Consider the following 14,913-nt stretch of genomic DNA (forward strand, 5'->3'; position numbering starts at 1 on the left):
GAAAACCAGCAGTGCAGCAAATGATTTTCATGTACTGGAGGATATGTATTTTCCAATTTTTTATAAGGTAGGCCCAGTTATGGTCAGTGCAAATTAAAGTATTTTGTCTTAAAATACTTTGTGCATGTCCTGTTATCTTGAAGTGTCTGCACTCATCGGGTTTTAGAAATGTAGTGTTTGACTTGATAAATGCTTGCAATGATCTCGGGGGTAGATGATTCAAATATTAAGTAAACATTTCAGTGTTCTTACGTTATGGTAGGTTGTGTAGCTGAATGGCCTTCTTTTATCTTCCCTCAAGCTTTCTCCTGCTGTGAGCAGCAAATCTGGTGTGATATCCAATATCTCAACATTGAAAATTAGTGTTTATGCTTACAGCACAGTCATTTTTTTATATTTCCTACCACTTGAGCGGTTTTGCATCTTACAAACTAGTAAACTAAAAACGCCTAAGAGTTTTTTTTCCTGTGGTGATCTTTTGCCCCCTCACTTACTTGTTAGTTCCTGGGTAGTGTACATGCTGGCTTATTTAGGTCCCACCAGAAAACTATGCAGCCAGCTCACACACTATTTAAATTTAAGTTCTTAGTAAGCTATCACGTAACATGTTGCAATTAAAACACTGATGCCAAGCAGTTAGGTGATCTGCATTTTAGATATTCTTTTGGATGTGCTTAGTTGGATTGTGCTTCAGTATATTGGGTTAAGATCTGCTGTTTGTAACGAAGATGTACGTCAGCTGTTTCTACCTCAAGGTCCCCTCCCTGTTTCAGTCATGTTGTCAGGAGATTCTCTTGCTGGGATTTCAGTTTGGTTTGACACTTTCATCCCTGCCGATGTAACATTTGGACCACTTTACACAGTTGGCCTTTTTGCTGAAGCAAGGGGTACATGATCTGATCCTCACCCCGAGAAATATAACCCACTTCCACTTGATGCTTCTTTCTGCTTTGAATCCAAAGCCCTCACACTAACAGCTTCACATGGCTTAAAATAGTCAGTGTGGCAAGCCTTAGCCACTCCACGCAGTTTAAGGTCAAATGGAAGGGGAAAGAAATCAAGCTTTAAACACAAAGTGGTGTTTAAAGGCTGTTTCTGGGCCTATTAAAACCCTTAAAGGTGAAGTGCTCCTTTTGGAATCCAGTTTCTGCGTACTAATAAAGCCAGTGCTGTCAAGCGCATTGCCATTCTGTTATGCTGAGATTCTCATGCTTTTAAACTGCAACTAATATGCAAAAGTATCAGGAAAATGGTAGATTTCTTATAGCAAGCACACCACATGTTTTTGAGCAGATGATGCTGATAAACATTTGTCATTAACAGGGTTGATCAACAGGGGACTCACCGTGAAAGACAGACAAATTGTGAGTGTGACTAGCCTGACTTGAAAGTAATATAAGCTGTACATTCATGGCACCAGGCTGAACATGGTACCTAGACCTTGGACTGGCATGGAGCACATTTCATTAGAAAGCTGTTATTGCACAACCATGCTGCAGTTGTGGTCACATCCGGATGAGCCCGTAGGAACATTAGCAGGCGAGATCCTTTGACCTGATCAGGTCAGTGCTGAGCAATGGAGTTCTCTAGCAGCTGCACAGAGCAGTCTAGTCCAGTCATGCTTTGACATTCCCAGTACTCTTGGCAAGGTGTTGTGACTCCTGGTCTGCCAGATTATGGCCAACACAGGCTGTTGGGCTGTAATGGCCATTTCTAACCTAAAAAGACAACTTGAAACACTCGAGACGGTGAGAGTGTGTGCTCTGACGTAGTGCAGCCTCTTAACATCCTGAAGGCAGTGTTCTCTTGATAAGCAGGGCAAATTGGTTCCACTGTGTTTTTCTTTCTTGATTTAACAGCAGGTTTGGGTTAAACAAGTTCACTATTTAACCGTCATTCTTACTTATTCAGCTTTCTCTAACGAGGTGATGTAGTGCTCATGTCACTTTAGGGCAACACTTATGTATGATAACTTTGTGACCAAGATCAAGGGGTAGTTCTTGATCATTGAAGCTGGTACCCTGGCCTTTTTTAACAAACAGCTGGATGATACCCTTGGATCAGATAGTTAACAAAACAGGCTAGATTAATCTGGTTTTTTTTTTTCTGTAACGGAGATATTGGATGATAGGAGCTGGATTGTTTTATATCCCAGGCTGAAAAGTTGGGTTGGTTTTTGTGGGGGCGGGGGGGATGCTCATTGATTAGGGTCCTGGATAAGAGAAAGTGGGGTTAGTGGCACAGCTTTTTACGTCTTTCAATGAGGTCTTAAACTGGCACCTGGTGGCCAAGCCCTGCTGCTCTGGGGTGCAGTGCAGAAGGATTCCCCTCTGTGCTCGGAGACCTGGGACCCACGGAGCTCTGAGGCTGTGAGCCAGCTACTGCAGCTCAGCTGACAGAACTGAGCTATATTAAGCAGCAGTGCAGGAGAGGAAGCCTGCATTAACGCTACATTGAGCCGGTGCTTCGTTACTCGCGGGTCAGTTTGTTTATGAAAGTGCTTGTGGGTTTAAAATAGGTTCTTGCAACTCGGGATGACTGGTGGTTTTATAAATATGTTAGTCCTTATGCTAACTCATTTTTTAATGAGCATGAGTCATGAATGGCAGAATCACATTGCTTGTACTTCAATAAACACGTATGTAAAATGACCTATACCATGTAAGGGGGATCTCCTTCTTACCAAGTAGAAATTAAATACTACTGCTTTGTGGTAGTACTTCACAGGCTCTACTTAAAGCTTTAAGTAGAGCCTGTTAAAGAGATTCTTCTGTTTTTTTTTAATGGTTTTCCCTGGTTTCTTCCAACACAGATTTTGCCAAAACCAACATGTAATCTGTGGCATGAGATAAATATTTGACTTTGGAAGGTACAGAACCTGCGGTGATTAATTTTTAACCAAGTGGGAGACAAGATTCGGGACCAGTCCTCTCCTGTGTTCTGTGTCCGTTAGTGCAAGTTGTTGCCTGTCTGCCAGGCTGCTGCACTTTGCCATGAAGACCCATCTAACGTGTGTGCAGGACACGTGGGGTTCGCTGGGCTCCTCCAGCATCTGACGCTGAATAATTGGAGTTAAATGTCTGTGGCATGAAGACTGTCGCCACTAATAACTCAGTAACCTGACCAAATCACATGACCCGCCGACCCCACCACCCTGCTCGAATATACCGAGCATCATACAAAATTCACTTATAATTGCACCAAATACAGTTATCGTCAGGAAGGCAGCTGTCCGTTTTGTATCAAGTACACTGACTTTTTATTGAACAGACATGGCAGGATACAGGCAGATTCGTTATGCTGAGTGTCACTTGTCATCAGTAGGGGGTTTTACGGTGACAGACTCTGGCTAGTGGCTTGTGCAGCCATCACTGGAAGAAATACAAGCTGTGCATCTGCCACATATTCTTTGCACCAGGCTGCAGATGCTGTCTTGGGGGATTCTCTCAATCCTCAGCCTCAGTAGGTACGTGCATGTTCGCTTGTCTCGGCTCATCCCGCAAATGCTCAATGTCATTCAAGCCCGGCAAGCAGGACATTCCCGGCATAAAAGTCACATTCTCCTCTCGCGAGGCAGTTATGTGAGCAGAATGATGACATACTTTTTCCTGCTGGAATGCTGACAGTAAGTCCCAAGCCTTTATCACTGTAGCACTGTGCATTCAGGTTCTGTCGAGCACTATCCATCCATCCGTTTTCTAACCACTTCATCCTATTTAGGGTCATAGGGAGGCCGGAGCCTATCCTGGCAAGCCAGTCCATTACAGGGAAATGCAGACCCAAGTACACAGATTCCCCGCCTGGGCCAGTTTTCCCAGAAGCCGGATAATTGACCTGTATTTGTTTGGACTGTGGGAGGAAACTGACGCGAGCATGGGGAGTATGTACAGACTCCTCGCAGATAGCATCCAGACCTGGAATCGAACCCAGGGCCCCAGCGCTGCGAGGTACAAATGCTAACCAATGTAACAGCGTGCTGCCCCTCCCATCCACTACACTGCTGCCCAGGCCATTACAGTTGGACCTCCTGTTCCCCCAGTCTGATTGCTACCCCATACCTTCATGGCACAAAGACGTTCCCAGGATAAGAGGATCATATCGGTTCCTATGTTCCCCATCAGGCTTCCCATTCCGTAGATGAAATCGCCTCTTCACCTGTGCCGTAACAACTCTAATGAAGTGATTTAGTACTTCAGCAGCAGTTGCTCAAGTGTATCGTGGGCCATCATGCATAATTAATAATAATATTATTAATTGCTTACAGTTATATAGCGCTTTTATGGACACTCCACTCAAAGCCCTTTACAGGTTATGGGGACTCCCCTCCACCACCACCAGTGTGCAGCCCCACCTGGATGATGCGACGGCAGTCATACTGCGCCAGAACGCTCACCATACACAATGGGAAATTTGGCCAGGACGCCAGGGTTACACCCCTACTCTTTTCAAGAAACGCCCTGGGATTTTTTAATGACCACAGAGAGTCAGGACCTCGGTTTTACGTCTCATCTGATGGACGGCATCTTTTTACACTGTCCCGTCACTAGACTGGGGTATTAGGACCCACATGGACTGCAGGGTGAGCGCCCCCTGCTGGCCCCACTAACACCTCTTCCAGTAGCAACCTTAGTTTTTCCCAGGAGGTCTCCCATCCAGGAACTGACCAGGCTCACACCTGCTGAGTTTCAGGGGGTTTCCACTTGTGAGTTGCAGAGTGATATGGCTGCTGGCATGCATAATCAATTCAAATGAGACCAGAAACACTGAAGCGATAACTAAAACTTGTATGCTCTGTTCTTTGAAAAACATACAGGGATAGATTCCATTTTGATGTTCAGTGGAAACAATGCTCTTGCCAAAGCTGATGCCTGAATTCAGGCACAGTTGTAAGGCCATCGACGTCCACTTGACTTGGACCGTTCGCGTATATGGTTTTGGCTCGGCTGTGAGCACTTGCAGGGCTAGTGCTTTCAGATGCATCATCTGCATTCCCCTTTCTTTCAGAACAAAAGAGATGAGCACCTACTGAAGAAGCGAAATGTGCCACAAGAAGAAAGCCTAGAAGACTCTGATGTAGATGCTGATTTCAAAGGGGTAAGATTGTTGTGGTTCCTGAATTGGGCCTCTTGTTGTCAGTCTCTGACCACACAGCTACACTGCTTCCTCCACAGTGAAGATGCCCTTGAGTGAATATTGCATAGTAATACAGTACACCTTATGATTTTGCTAAATTCTTCCAGTTTGGATCCGTTGTGCATAGCCTCATTTCAGTGGTTTATCTGTAACGTTGTGCTCTGACACAGTGGGCTAAGACCTCACAGGTTATGGGGTACTGTGAAGCAGCTGGGGGTGAAGTACCTTGCAGAGTGATTCAACTACAATATGCACAATGCAAACATGAGTCCATGACCCTGTGTTGAAAAGCCCGGGGCTCTAACTACTGCCTCTTGCTATTCCTTGACCTGGCTTGTGGAAAAGGTGTGTTGGATTCTCATGTTTAGGCCTAGTTGGACTAACTTTCTCATTTGTTTGTTTTTCAGCAAAATGTAACACTAGATGCCATCTTACAGGTAAGCCTCGACTCCATCACACTGCAGTGTTTTCCATTTGACAAGACGAATGAAGAGGGGGTGGGGTGGGAGGTTTTCTTGCAACTTCTGAAGTAGGTGGCACCAGCTGTTTGTTTTCTTGGGACTCTTTAACGTTAACGTTCGCTCGAAATTGATAAAGTGACAGGCTCAGAAGTATCCATTTAGATAGGTGGCTCTAGGGGTTGTATGGATGTCATTTCTTGTTTCACAGCTGTTAATTGTGGGGAATCCAGTGCTGTAATAACATGATTTTTCCCTTCTCTCTTGTCGTTGAAGAACGCCACCAGTGATAATGCAGTGGTACAGCTGAGCGCAGTGCAGGCTGCAAGGTGAGGAGGACTGGGGGTGTCATACTTACTGCAGCACCAACAAAGGCATAAAACCTCACTTATACCCTAAGGCTTCATTTGTGTTCTTGTGATTGTAGTGTTTTTTTTTCCCCAAAAGCTTTCATTGACTGTGAATGTGACCTTTCACTTCCCATAAACTAATATACAGGTTGTTTGAATTATGCCAGGACGGAGGAGGAATCGGTACCAGCCCTGTGGGCAATTTTGGCTTTTAACTTGACCCTCAAATTCTACTTTTGTTTGGGGGCTCACTGAAGCTTTTCATTTATGGCCGTTTACCTGAGAGTGTAAGGCTGCAGAGCTTTATAGAGGCTACAACAGTCTTCCACCACTAGCCCTCTTCATGATCTCCCTGTGTATACCAAGAGCTCTGTAAAAAGCTCCAAACCAGAAGGCATTCCGGATATTTGCCCAGAGGAGTACATGAGGGGAGTGAAAGGGTTTTGTTCATCACAGCCTGGCTCCCAGCAGTTCAAGCCACCCTGACGCTGGACAGTTGGTATGGACACGAGTGTCTCAGGCCTGAATCAGTCCTGACAGCAGGGCACTGGCGAACTTGCATATCTGTTGAGATTCCTGAGGAAAATGGAATTAGTTTATCCATTAAGCATGCTGGGGTTCCCCGCATTACCTGAAAACAGGGCAAGAGCATAGTAGGTGGTTTCCTTCAGTTTAAGTAGACAACTTGCTGTTTTTTTTTCTTTGTGTAGTGAAAGCCTGGGTTTCTGTATGAATGGCAGTGTGCACATAAGCACATTTTTGTTTCGAAATTTCCATGTACCGCTGCACAGCTTGAAACTAGGCAGAGTTTCTCCTACAGTCGGACCTGCTTTATACTGGCCCTTCACAGTAGCAGTGAGATATTTTTACACCCCTAGTGGGACATCGCCTGCTCTGCTTCATGTTCCTGTTTACACTAGCGTTGCTCTTCAAAAGCACTTTGCTCTGTGAACTCCAGGTTCAGTAGGTATCGTTCTAGATTCTCATTCATGCTGTTGAAGTAAGTGAGCTGGGAAGTAAGGATTTGCTGGGAAGCCTGCAAAACTGACGCAGTTTTCTAGTTAAGTTTTATTGTAGTAGCTGTATTGAGTTAAATTTTGAATTATACCTGTAAATGCTTTACTTTGAATTTTTATTCTGGCAGTTGAATAGCCTTGGTTGAGAAAAGGTCTTTTACAGTTTGTGTATCCTGCCCTTTTTTCACAGCTTTCATGATGGAGGCTGTTACTTCATACTCTCTACAATAAAAGTGGCTTATATGAAACTGAACAGAAGCTTGTGGTACTAGCTAGTGGCACTGTGAGAGTCAGTGTGACGGAGCCATCCTTACGGTTTTTGTACTGAAGTGAATGGAGTCCAGTCGAAAGTGTGTGCTGCCTGTGTTAGTCCCCATTGTGTTTGACAGAGTGAAGTGTGTGGGATGTCATCTGCTGTGTTAGAGAACAACTTGGCAAATGGTTATAACAGCTGGAGGAGTGCCCATGCGGACTTGAACACTGCTTCTGGTAGAGTGTAAAAGGAGAGATTCCTCTTAAGATTGGCCAGAATAACTCTCAAAAAGAATGTATTTACATAAGCACATTTTTATACTTAAAGTATTTTGGACTGTTCTTAGCCCAACATTTTTCATATTGGCTTTATACGACGGGAGAAATTGTGACTTGCAAATTGTGTGTTGTTTTTTTTTCCTCACAAGAGCTTTTACTTTTTTCCTGATTACACTCCCGATTCTGATGTAGTTGCAGTTGCACACGCTTCTTGTGTGTTTTCATTTCGAAAACACTCTCGTGTCGGCTACAGCACCTGCTGGAAGCAGAGTAATCCAGGATGTGCTGTCTTAGGGTTTAACTTTTGTTTTACATGTTTTGTGCTTGCAGAAAATTACTTTCCAGTGACAGAAACCCCCCCATCGACGACTTGATAAAATCTGGAATCCTGCCCATTCTAGTGAAATGCCTGGAGCGGGATGATAAGTAAGTTTTTTTCCAAATGTCCATCATTGTACTGAAATGGGTAATGTTTGCAGAACTTGGGGCATTTAGACAAGAAATTCAAAGACTTAAAAGGCTGCTTGGATTCGTAGTTAAGTTATTGAATTTAACTTAACCAATGTTAAAATGGTGCAGTGTTCTGCAACAGTGGAGCTTTAGAAGCAGTACAGAGGAGAGGAACCATACTAATTCTTCGCTGCATGTCAGCTAAATCCAACACCAACAATTTGAGATGCTGGCGATACTTGTGGAAATTACATTTAGGAGCATTCAGGACAGAAAACAAGAGACCGTTGTTTATAGTGAAAGACATGCAGGTCTGGAGCTAGGTGAGGGATACATTATAAAATAGGAATAGTAAATATCTAAAGTAGAATTGGGATTGTTTCTATATTGGGTTACTACCAGCTAAATTCACCACCTTCGCAGTTTCTTTTTGCATTCTTATGTTAAGAGTCAAGCTGTTTCATTTTTCTTGTGGTTGGGGGTATAATTTCAGCTAAAGTTGTCAAGAGCTGGGCTTTGGTAAATATTTTCAGCTCTGGCCGTTGGCCATAAACTCATCAGTGATGGAAATCATCCAAACTATGATTATGAATACATGTTATAATACGGAGAGTTTGTAGAAGTTAATTTCATGGCCATTGTTTCAAGCAAACCTGTTTACGTACATGGAAAACTTTTCTCCACTATAATTAAAAGTCACTCATTGCTTCAAAAGAAAGTGATCAGATTCTGAGAGCTGTAAAGAAGTCAGTGTTGAGCATGGAGCCAGTCTGAGTGTCTCTGAGGAATCCATTAAGTGGGCTTTGTGTTAAAAGTGACCTGCAGCCACACTGGGCAGACGACAGCAAAGTACTGTTTTTACTTGGGGAAAAAATGGCTGGATTTCAGGGAAGTTTCTCCCATGCCTTTAACAGCTGGAACTTAGCACACAAAAGACAATTTGTACTAGTGGACAGACTGACTCACTACTTACAGAAGTATGTAATATTGTATTAATTTGCCATGAGATTTTTTTTTTGCATATCCATACCAAATTATTCCAAGTTATACTGTGATTTAAAAAGCAGAAGAATGTAGGTTGCTTCCCAGAAACTTATGCTGTTGGCAGAAACTAAAACAGTGCTTGGTGCTACACGGAAGCCAGTGGAAAGTCCCAGTACATGTGCAGTAGCTCCTCTGAGTCATCGTGAGCAGTATGTTATTTCTCTCAGTCCCATTTTGACTGTACTGATTGTGAATAATCCCTTAATCCTTTTTTTTTTTTGCAGTCCATCCTTGCAGTTTGAAGCTGCCTGGGCATTGACTAACATTGCATCTGGTACTTCAGCACAAACCCAAGCTGTGGTCAAATCCAGTAAGGAGAATGTCCCTGCCTTTCTTTTCTTCATTACTGTGTGATGCTTTTTAGGTGAAAAGGACCTGTGTTGTGAATTGCTGTATTGGGTTAAATTTAGATTTTATTCCACCAACATTACCATCATCCCCTCCAGCTTTGATTTGGTGCTGTAAATTTGTATCGGTTCCATAATCTGTGAACAATTCTTCTTGCTTAAGTTGTGTAGGTTTTTTAGATGGCTTCTACAGTCCTGAAAAAGATTTCCACAGCTCTTAGCAGTTTTCTCCATGGAAAAGTATTGGGTCTCTGACATGCAGACATATTGCTGTGCAGATGCTGTGCCACTCTTCCTGCGACTGCTGCATTCCCCTCACCAGAATGTATGTGAGCAAGCAGTCTGGGCTCTGGGAAATATCATTGGTGAGTAACATCAGATTAAAACATTGCCTGCGCACTGATAGTAGCTGCAGCACAACTGCCTTGGGTGTTTTAAAATGAATGGGAAAAGGTTCTGAATAGCTAGCTCCCTGTTGGACATTTGGATGAATTCCAGCTTGGCCCTGTAGTTTAATTTTCCGTCCTTCATCATCCTCAGTTACGACCTGTTACTGTCCATGTAACACAGAGCTAGCAATTAAAATAGGGGGGTTCCTGGAAACACAGGAGGGGGTACATCGTTGTCAGTAGCTGCAGTTAACGCATCCCAGAAAAGAGATGTTACTGCAGAGCAAACGTGCACAGCTGTGGAGACATTCCAGTTTGCACATGAGGTCTAATGCTCATGGTGGATTATACAGAGTTTTTTTAATCACTTGGGGGTGTAACATTGCAGTCAAGTCTTGGATATTCCTGTTTGCATTTTATCCATGCAAAAAACAACATTTGTAACAGTGAGGAGTGTTGAGATTGGGTAGGGCATCTACAGCAAGTAATCCAGCTGTGCTCATCACACTTCTGTGCGGTCTTTTAAGTCGAATGGGAAGGCTTTTTAAAAACGTTGCTTGGCGTGCTAAGCCACTCCAGCCCCGGTGACACCTTCACGGTGTTCCCTTGTCTCCCCACCTCGCAGGGGACGGGCCCCAGTGTAGAGACTACGTCATCTCTCTGGGGGTTGTCAAGCCCCTCCTGTCCTTCATCAACCCCTCCATTCCCATCACCTTCCTGCGCAACGTCACCTGGGTGATCGTCAACCTGTGCCGGAACAAAGACCCCCCACCGCCCATGGAGACAGTGCAGGAGGTAAGGATCAGGGCTAGGACTGATCAGGCTCTGATGTGATCCTGCCGTGGCTGTGCGACATAACATCACATCACTTTATTAGCCCTATACAGTTTCTTGCATTAGGAATTTGTCTTTTCGCATACCCCAGCTTGCTCTCCATGAGACACACAGACAGGGAGAGAAGCTTGGGGTCAGAGCACAGGGTCAGCCATTGTACAGCACCCCTGGAGCAGTTGGGGTTAAGGGCCTTGCTCAAGGGCCCAGTGGAGTAGGATTCCTCTGCCAGCTGCGGGATTTGAACCGGCCAGCCTCAGGCGCAGTTCCTTAGCCACAGAGCCGTATTCCAGCTACCAGGACAGTGGGACAACTCCAGCTGGGTGACAGCCTCCTGCTCTCATTGCGGCAGCTGTTTTTTATCATTTTGGTTATTCATAAGCTTTTCATAAGAGGTCTCTGTCTTAAGGGTTTTATTTTTTAGTATATTAACATTTCTTTTTGGAAGTCAGCTTATTAAACAGATTGGCCTAATTCTGCCTTCGTTTAAATTTTGCACTCCTTAGCTGGAGGATTTCAGATTAAGTTGAAGTAGTTGTACAGTTGAATAAGTGTTGTGTAGAGCAAAGTCTGTCAATTTTAACAGCCAGCTCTTGATGTATTAAATATACCATTGTTAAATAATAAACCTCTCAAGTCTAATGTTTTGAGAATTTGTAGTGTTGGTTGGAATTTCTAAAATGTGCAAATTTGTTTTAAGGGAGAATGTATAATTTCTAAATGTTGTAAAATTATAAGCATTGGCTTTTTGGTCGATGTACACTTTTCCAGAATTAACCCACATAAAACCATTAAACAATTCTGAGTGTGCTGTTGCTGTCAAAAGTAATAATCAGGCCATATATACAGTTTTAATTAATCTGCTTTGTCTATTCAGTCTGTTTTTAATATACTGGATACTGCTTAGGGGTGAGAATGGGATTCCAAACTATGAATCCAAGTCTGGTGTTTAATATTACCTCAAAGTGTTGGTGTGGGACTGAGACTTTAAGATGACTATAATTGCCATACGATGTGCATAAATCTTATATTGAAGGCTTTATTTTTTTTTAATTATACGTTTTTTTTGTCTGGGTCATTGGATTGATGTAAGGTATGCTATCATGGTATTTTGGTACATTAAAAGCATACAGGAATTATTTCTGGTCTAGAACCAGAATCTAAAGAAGTGGCTATTTGATTTTTTGTATTGGAGTTGCAAAAATTACTGTACAGTTTTTACAAAATGTAATGCATTAATTAGATCCTTGACGGTCTTTTTGAGCTTTGTAGACTGTGAGTTGAAAGTGAATTGGGAAGACAGCTCAGAAAGTAAAGGCATTGCAGCTCGAGCCATACGGTCTGTTGCGAGCTTAGGTGTTGAAGCATTAAACCATTTAAAATGCTTTTTCACACTGTCCTCTAGTTTTGAGAAGTATGGCGCACGTATGTTAGGATTTAACCTGGTTCAGTTGGAACAATGTAAAGGCATTTCTTTTGTGATCTATAAGGAAAATCCTAAAGGTTTAGGATTGCCGTAGAAATCGATTACATTGTTACTTAAATTTAATGCGGATGATCACATTAAATATTAAATCCCATATATTAAGTAGTAGTTCCATTGCACACTTTAACAAATAGATTTTCACTAAGCCATCCATCCATTTTCTAACCCCTTTGTCCAGTTCTGGGTGGTGGGGGAGCTAGAGCCTATCCTGGCAAGCAAAGGGCACCAGGCCATCACAGGGCACACACACTCACACCAGGGCCAGTTTTCCCCAGAAGCCTATTGCCCTAGCAGTAACGTCTCTGGACTGTGGGAGCAAACCGGAGCACCCAGACGAAACGCACGCAAACATGAGGAGAACATGCAAACTCCACACAGATACCACCCCGGGAACTGAACCCAAGACCCCAGTGCTACAAGGCAGCAATGCTGGTTTCCACTAAACTAAATCACTTGAATTCAGCTTTGAGTTTGTGGTTATATTTTATAGCTATCCCAATCAACTATTAAATAAGTCTTTAAGGAGTGAATAGTTTCATAAGGGAAAAAGGATTGTTCATTCCTATCCATTCCACTCAGAAGTCCCTGTTTACCTAGTAATACTGAATTTAGAAAAACAAATTGGTTTCTTCTTAGCACAAGGTGTTTTCTCTCCCCCCCCCCCCCGAATTTAAATGCTTTCTATCCCTCAAACACAAAAAGAAACGGAGCTATTTAAAATTGCTGCTTAGTTTGTAACATACAAATTACTCCTTTCATTTTAGCGGTCACAATCTGGATTATATGTGTGATTCAGTATAAGCAACAAGTAGTATTCATTAAAAACGTCCTTAGAATATTTAAAAACAAAACACTCCACTCTCTCTTGTGCATAATTGATCATCCTACTCTCTACTATCAAATGCTACTGAGTCACCAAAGAATTAAAATATCTGCACAGACAGTAGAGAACAGGGTAAAAGAGCCCTTCATTTCTTTGATTTTTTTTTTCGTTTCTCTCTTTCATGCAAAAACTGGAAGTTTTACCTGATATTTTGTAACGAGAACCACCCACATGTGCCGCCTAAGGATTAAGTCATAACTGAGTCACATGACTCCGGGGGTTAAAAGTCATTAGTTGCCGTCTCTGTTCATTATGAGTAAGGAAGTATAGCAGAGCTAGTTAACGTTCTTGTTTTGTTTTCACAGATCTTGCCAGCATTGTGTGTTCTAATATATCATACGGACATCAATGTAAGTACCATCCTCTCTGTGCTTAACTTCTCCTTCTTAGAGTAAAAAAAAAAAACCCTCCCCATGTGACTTTTCAGATTTCAATGCTGTTGTGGTTTGTTTGCATCAGTAACATCAATACTACAGAAATGCTGCATTTCTGCATGAAGGTTAGGATAATAGATACTTAGATGTTTTTAAACTTGAAATTTGCAGACATAATTTCTTATTCTTCAGTAGTTTCTCTTGTATTGAAAACTTTGGCCGACATGAGTATTAGGTGCTTCTCTAGTTAATTTTACTTTGTACCATTTCAGTGGTTTTCGAAAGAAAGATGTCTTAATTTTGTTACTGAACAGAAGTATCAGAGTGCACTGCAGATCACTGTAGCTTGCTTCTTGACATCGAAAGAATGCCAAGGCTTCTCATTAGCTGGACTATTTATAACATTATTCCAAGGAGGGCCTACCAGAGTTGGAGAAACGGCTTTAAGAAATGGAATGTTCCAGTTCTGTATTTAGCAGTATACAGTGGATCCAGTGCAAGCCCTGTCTTGTAATAGGAAGAATTCAATCGGGGATAAAGGTGCACGCTTAATTCCGAAATTCTTAATCCTGGCAGATCCTGGTGGACACAGTCTGGGCCCTATCCTACCTAACAGATGGGGGGAATGAACAAATCCAGATGGTCATTGATTCTGGAGTGGTGCCCTTCCTAGTCCCACTACTCAGCCATCAAGAGGTCAAAGTTCAGGTAAAGATGCAGTTAGAGAAGATGCCTGATGGTGTTGCATGAAAACAGAACGTAGCAAAAACTTTGTAATGGGAGACCTTCCTTGTGGGGGATTTCAGATTTTTACAATTTTCCCAGCTGCTAGGTTTTCCGCCATTCCATTCAAAGTTTTAAGTTTTGGGACCGTCGGTTTTTAGTTGTGCCTCTCATGTTTTTTTGTGGCTGCGTTTTTAAGCCCTGTCCATTATCATTAGTAAGCTGCTTATCCTGAGGAGGTTCGTAGCGATCTGGAGTCTATCCCAGGAGCACAAGGGTGCAAGGCAGGACTGACAGCCTAGCTATGCTCTCCCTCTGGACGAGATGCCAGTCAGTCGTGGGATCGCTCAGAAGGGGACAATTTAGAATAGCCAATCAAATCTTACCAGAATGCACGAGGCCAAATGGAAGAAAGCCGGAGCACCTGGTGTAAACGTGCGTTTGCAAACTCCACGCAGATAGGTAGTCCAGGACGGAATTGTTCCCGGAGTCCTGGAGCTGTGAGGCAGCTGGGCTAGCAGCCGTGCCACTGCGCTAAACGCTTGTAAGATGAGTTTTAACTACATTACGCCTCCAGCTCTTAACTCGGTTCAAAGTTTGACGTTCGTAGGAATTGCATGGGCTCATGCTGATTTAGAACTATCAAGACGTTTTGTCATTTTCTATTTCTGTGATTTCTGAATATTTCCGTTTGGATTCCAGAGCTTCGTTTTAGAATGTCTTGAGCCCATCATCGGAAAGGTGAAATGTATCGTGAGATAGTTGCTAAGATGCTGTCCATCAGGTTGTGCAGGTTAGCTGGTTCCTATGTGCGTCTCCCATGAGAAAGGAAAGCATGCTGTAGTGTAGTCAAGCATCTTTTGCTGGAGTTCATGTTGCGTGCTCACTTATTATGAAC

The 14,913-nt window shown here is 42.9% G+C and overlaps 1 protein-coding gene across 1 annotated transcript in view; it reads left to right on the forward strand.

Annotated features, from left to right (window-relative positions):
* kpna3 (karyopherin alpha 3 (importin alpha 4)) overlaps positions 1–14,913 on the forward strand; it is a 33,384-nt gene that overhangs the window by 12,145 nt on the left and 6,326 nt on the right. The window contains exons 3-11 of the mRNA XM_088912493.1: positions 5,005–5,094; positions 5,541–5,570; positions 5,868–5,920; positions 7,819–7,914; positions 9,207–9,292; positions 9,608–9,694; positions 10,344–10,513; positions 13,224–13,268; positions 13,869–14,000. Coding sequence (XP_088768619.1) covers positions 5,005–5,094; positions 5,541–5,570; positions 5,868–5,920; positions 7,819–7,914; positions 9,207–9,292; positions 9,608–9,694; positions 10,344–10,513; positions 13,224–13,268; positions 13,869–14,000 — 789 coding nt within the window. The remainder of the gene's footprint in view (positions 1–5,004; positions 5,095–5,540; positions 5,571–5,867; positions 5,921–7,818; positions 7,915–9,206; positions 9,293–9,607; positions 9,695–10,343; positions 10,514–13,223; positions 13,269–13,868; positions 14,001–14,913) is intronic.

The sequence above is a fragment of the Atractosteus spatula genome, chromosome 4, assembly GCF_055471065.1.
Source record: "Atractosteus spatula isolate fAtrSpa1 chromosome 4, fAtrSpa1.hap1, whole genome shotgun sequence".
NCBI classification, from domain to species: domain Eukaryota; kingdom Metazoa; phylum Chordata; class Actinopteri; order Semionotiformes; family Lepisosteidae; genus Atractosteus; species Atractosteus spatula.